At 44.8% G+C, this 5,613-nt stretch overlaps 1 protein-coding gene across 1 annotated transcript; it reads left to right on the top strand.

The window, feature by feature from the left end:
- Positions 1-981: 981 nt before the first annotated feature.
- Positions 982-5,078, top strand: OTOL1 (otolin 1). The gene is made up of 4 exons (XM_069864862.1): positions 982-1,324; positions 2,948-3,037; positions 3,936-4,007; positions 4,133-5,078. The coding sequence occupies exons 1-4, from the start codon at positions 982-984 to the stop codon at positions 5,026-5,028; spliced, it is 1,401 nt and encodes a 466-aa protein (XP_069720963.1). The 3' UTR covers positions 5,029-5,078.
- Positions 5,079-5,613: the final 535 nt, after the last annotated feature.

Here is a 5,613-nt window from a genome sequence, read left to right as displayed (position 1 = left end):
GTTCCTCTTAAAGTTACTAGGTCTCTAAAGTCACAGTTTCTTTCTACTTTCTTCAAAAAGAGAATTTGCTGCTTTTTTTCCTCTTCCTAGACAGCTGATGACCATCCTTCTCTGCAACTGCAGGTGCTTCTCTGCTGCTGGCTGTAAGGTCTGGCTCCTCTCTGCCTACATGTGCTGAGTGCTGTCCTGCGTCAACCACTCCAGCGTTAAACTCTTCATGGTGAGGCTGGCAGCGGCTGGTTGGGAGCAAATATGAGCCTACAACACAAAATCAGTGCCCGGTATCCTGTCCTACTGTGACACATGCATGGAGAAAGGATAATTTACTTTTTATGGGAGCTGATAGGGTGAAGAATGGGTTGAATGGCAGCAGCGGGCAACAGTGATCACAGGGGATTTTGTGTGGATAATAATTTGTCTATTAAATTATTTGCTTTTAGATGAAAATGGCACAAATCATGACTCTTTCCTCTAAAGATGAATTCTTAAAGATGGAAAGACTATAATTTAGCCCGAAAATACCTGACTTTGAGTTGGACCTGCTTTTCCCCTCTGGTTGTCCAGGATGGTCAGTGTTTTTCCTGGTGACTTTTTAGTGTAATGATGTGCCTTAGCTGCTAAGGAAGGTTAGATTCAACAAGAATCAAGAAACAAGAAGGTTAGGTTCAACAAGAAAGGGTGTCTGCTCTGTTTGTATTTACAGATCAATACACTGGTTTAAAAAAGAAACAAAGATTCTTTAGATGAAAGTCATCTGAGAAGTGTCATCTGTCCTACAGGAAAAAAAAATATGCTTCTTATTTTGTTCTTTTTTTCCTGGTTCAGCTAAATCAGCACTTTAAAAGCAAAAAGAATGGACCTGAATTCAAGTACTCTGTAGGGTGACGATCAGTAGGGGTGGTTTTTGTGGGGTATGTGTGAATGCAAAGAGTGTTGCGCACCAATTTATTACTGCATTCTTCTTTTCCTACAGCTGCCAACATGTGGAGCTCACTGGGGCCCATCTCAATGTTTGTGATGCTGGTTGTTACCACTGTGCATGCAGGAATGAAGGTGACCCCAGATGTGAAGTACACGAAGCCGAAGCCCTTACAGCTGGTGGTCAACGGTGCCTCTCATGCCCCCCTCACTCCTTTCATGGGGAAAAGCCCATTGCTGGCAGCACCGGGCAGAGCCGAATTACCCACCCTGAGACCTGCAGCCCGAGGGGCCACCACACTCTTCCCCTTTGAGAATTACACACTCGATGCAGCTGATTTCTTCTTCAACTGCTGTGACTGCTGCCCACCTGCCGTGGGGCCCCGGGGGGAGCAGGGACCCCCAGGTATAGTGATGCCTGTCTCGCTGCTCTCAGTTAAAGTGCATAGACTGCATCAAGGAGTCTCTTGCTTTTCCTTCACAAAACTAGTTGGCAGGACTTTTGCAGCAAATGCTGAATGGGATTATACCTTGTTTGAAGTTAGAGCAAAAAAAATGCATGTTAGCCACATCCCAGAAGTTTTAAAACACCAATATGTATGGGAAAGTCCCAAAAAGGAGCATCCTCCCCATTGCACTGAATTTGGTGATCACACTGATGTGGCAGCATGTGCAGAGCTGGCCCAATACCGTGCTCTTTGATTTTCTGTCCCTACATCTGATCCCCTGGGAATCACAGCTTTACTTTCACACTCACTTCAACCATGGTTTTATGATCCTCAAATCTGCCTACAAGCAGTTTTGTACCTTTGCTGAAGGTTTATCATAAAAGCCTCTTTTTCTTGGATTTTTCTTTCCCCCATTTGAAAAGAGAAAGTTAAGTAAAGAAATAATTTTAGGTTCAAGTTTTAAAAGAAATGCTTGCTCTCACAAGAGCCAGCTCTGTTTAAAGCACCTAAATATTTTATAAGACATACTTTGTCTCTTTTTTTCTACTGCTAAAATACATATCATAGAGTGCCTAATTCTAATACTGCTCTAATGAATAGTGCATTAGTCTGCAAATGTTCACTTTAATAGCACTAATATTGGAGATGGAAACTATTCATCTGAGGGAAGGTGGTAAAATAATGAAATAATTTTCTTTTAATACGATGTACTCGAGGGATTTTCACTTCCTGTAGCTTGAGAGGGATTGGCTAATGGAAATTACAGTGCCTGCAGAGGGAGTTTGCGCTTAGACGTCTCTGGAGTGTTGATGGAAAAATCCTTGTGTCAAATGGGTTGTGTTGTGATGATTGAAACTGCCTTAGTCTGCTCCCAGACGTGCACTGGGAGTCTCTGGATTCCCAAGTGGATGAAAAAGTGAAAAAAATATTGAAGCCAGCTTGCTTGCCTTTCAACCCACCCTTTATGCAGCATGGAGCTGTCTGCCAAGTTCTACTTTCATATTTGCAGACTTAATTCTTTTTCAGGAGAGGGGCAATTACGAAGCGATGGGAGCTCCTTAGATGCGCTCAAATATTAAAGGCAGATTACTTCTGATGTTTTATGAATGTCTGAGCTCCTTTGGCTCTGAGGCAGCTGCAAGTTGGTTTTAAGAAGTCTTTAACTACTGCCAAGAATGAAACAAACTGTGAGATTTGGGGACTGTAGTAGCTGAAAGGCAAAGACTGGGGAGTTACATGCCTGACCGGGACATAGGCGAGCACCCCCCGACTAATCTCAGAACAAGCAATGTGGCTTTGCCCCTACTACCTGTCACATTTTGCCTTGATGCAGGGTTCCAGCTTCAGTGCTTGCAAAGCACATAGAGCAGGGCTTGGGCTGAACTGGTCTGTCTCACATCTTTTCATTGGTTATATGATGTTAAATAAAATTAGCCAGCTCTTCGTAGTGTGGTGGAAACAGAATTTCCCTTATGTGTTATCTCTTGATGTTATGTTGCCTAGCTATTATTGTAAGTTTTCTTTGTAAAGTTAAACCTTTGATATACTGAGATAAATTTCTTGGTGTGAGTTCATTACAGGTCCCAAGGGAGAGAAGGGAGATGCTGGTCTGCAAGGTCTGCCAGGAACCCCAGGTCCTCAAGGTCCAAAAGGTTCTAAAGGAGAAAGAGGTAAAATGGACAGACTGCTCATTCTGAAAACAGATGCTGTTGTCAACATGGAATACCACAAAATTATAGGAAAAGATATTATTCAAAGGAAACAGCATATGCTGATATGGACTGATACCTTGTGAGATGTAGCTGGCATCAGTGCAGGAACAATAACTCAGATGGTGATAACAGGTGGTATAGGAACAGCTGCTCATAAAGATCTCACTCAAAACTCCTTGTTTGGAACTGGAGTTTAAAAACTGAGTTCAGTTTTCTTTGAATTAGGGAAAAAATTGCCATGGAAGCTATGTGCAGGTGGAGAAGCTGCATTTCAATTTAAGTATCTCAGGGAAAATTCTTTCAGCTAGGTTGCAGAGCAATTATTATCCATCAATAATAACTGAAAGGAAATCCTTGTCCTTCACTTCAGACTTAGGGCAGCCCTGTCCTGCTGCTGCACACCACGGTAGGTAGGAACCTGTGGCTGCCTGCAGTTCTGCAGACAGACACAGCAAAGCTGATAACGGGGGTACCATCAGCATCATGCTGTCCAGTTCAGTCAGTGCAGTCTCCTAGGCTTTAATTCATTTCTTGAACGAGACTTTTGGCAGTCCTGGAGTGAAAAATGGAGAGCTGCCTTCTCCATCTTGCCATTAAATAGCAGCAACCGTCTCCCAACGAGGCACCGATTACAGTCAGAAATCCAATATTCGGGTAAGATGCAGTTGTCAGTGTGATGGTGCTGTGGGATTCAGCCAAGGTTTCTGAAGGCATTTCTTGACAACATATATTACTCATATCTGTTTTATTAATGAAATGAGGGGCACATGCAAAATGGTACCTGTCATCCTCTGTGTGGTGGTTGCTGTGCTGCAGGCAGCATCACCAACACTGTACTAATGGTGAAATGTCCTAGGAGGCAAAGGGGAGCAAGGTGAGCGAGGAGTAAGTGGAAACCCCGGTTATCCAGGCAAACCTGGGCTGCAAGGTATGTAACGTGGGCTGGGAAACCCAGGAATGTTGCCCTGACCTTCCCCTTGGCTGTTGGTGATGCCTCTCCATCTGCAAAGCAATCCAATACATTTAATCTTTCTTTCCTTCCCATTTATCTAGGTGAAGCTGGAGTAAAAGGCAATAAGGGCAACTACGGCTTCCCTGGACTGAAGGGACAAAAGGGGTCTAAAGGGGACACTTGTGAGAATGGGACCAAAGGAGATAAGGGAGATAGAGGGGTTGCTGGAGACCCAGGAGTGGATGGAGAACAGGGTGACAAAGGGGAAAAGGGAGACACAGGGGAGAAAGGATATTGTGGGGAACCAGGGGGAAGAGGTGCAAAGGGAGAAAGAGGGGAAGGGGGGGCAAAGGGTGAAAAAGGGAGCAAAGGGGAGATGGGGGTTGAGGGAATTCAGGGACTGGATGGAAAACAGGGGCAGAAGGGTGAGCGGGGAAGTAAGGGTGACAAAGGAGATCTGGGACCCCCTGGCGTGATGGGACCTTCTGGGCCAAAGGGGGTTGCTGGCAGCAAGGGAGGTCGAGGGGCCCCGGGAAAGAAAGGCTCCCGTGGGGCGAAGGGTGCCCGAGGGGACACTGCAAAGCCCCTGCGATCAGCGTTCAGTGCTGGCTTGTCCAAGCCCTTCCCTCCTCCCAACGTCCCCATTAGATTTGACAAGATCTTGTACAATGACCAAGAGGATTACAACCCTTCCACTGGGAAATTCAACTGCAGTGTGCCTGGGGCCTATGTCTTCGCCTACCACCTGACGGTGAGAGGACGTCCAGCCCGCATCAGCCTTGTTGCTCGCAGCAGGAAGGTGGCTAAAGCCCGTGAGACCCTCTACGGCCAGGAGATCGACCAGGCATCCTTCCTGACCGTCCTGAAGCTGAGTGCGGGTGACCAGGTGTGGCTGGAGGTTGCACGGGACTGGAATGGGGTCTATGTCAGTGCTGAGGATGACAGCATCTTCACAGGGTTTCTTCTATATCCAGATGTTTTTGAGATCCTGCTGTAGCTTTGAAGGGTGAGGATGTTACTGAGAAACATGTCTTTCCCTCTTCCTTTAAGAGGAAAATGTGCATCAGTTTAGCCTGTTGGTTTAATTGCTAGGTTTTGTGATCATTTAAAAAATATTTATATTTGCAATATTTGGATTAGTTTTAACTGGGAGCCCCAAGAAGCGGCACAGCCTTTGTGCAGGCGGGAGAAACCATTGTCCAAACACTGACAAGACCAGTGTGGGGAGGGGTTTTTACGTCACAGACTTCAGGTTTGTAATCAGTCTATCCAAATTATGTAATAAAATTCATTTGCTGACTGCAATTTTAATCAGGCCAGCTCCTGCAATCCTTGCATGGTCAAAAGTGCTCTGGAAATCAGTACAGATAACCATTGTTTTTGGTAAAGATTGCTGTTGATTTATAGAGCTTACTCAAATGTAAACACAAGCAGCAGGGTTGAAATCACATGAAAAGATTTAAAGTTATTTTATCATTGCATTGATATTATCTAGTACTTTAGACTTGGTCATGAATTATATAAAGGTTTGTCCAAAAGAGTATTAGAACTATTTGATCAGTGTAAAAAAAACCCTAACTGT

This window comes from Phaenicophaeus curvirostris, chromosome 10 (assembly GCF_032191515.1).
Source record: "Phaenicophaeus curvirostris isolate KB17595 chromosome 10, BPBGC_Pcur_1.0, whole genome shotgun sequence".
NCBI classification, from domain to species: Eukaryota; Metazoa; Chordata; class Aves; order Cuculiformes; family Cuculidae; genus Phaenicophaeus; species Phaenicophaeus curvirostris.
This window is presented reverse-complemented; position numbering and strand designations above follow the sequence as displayed.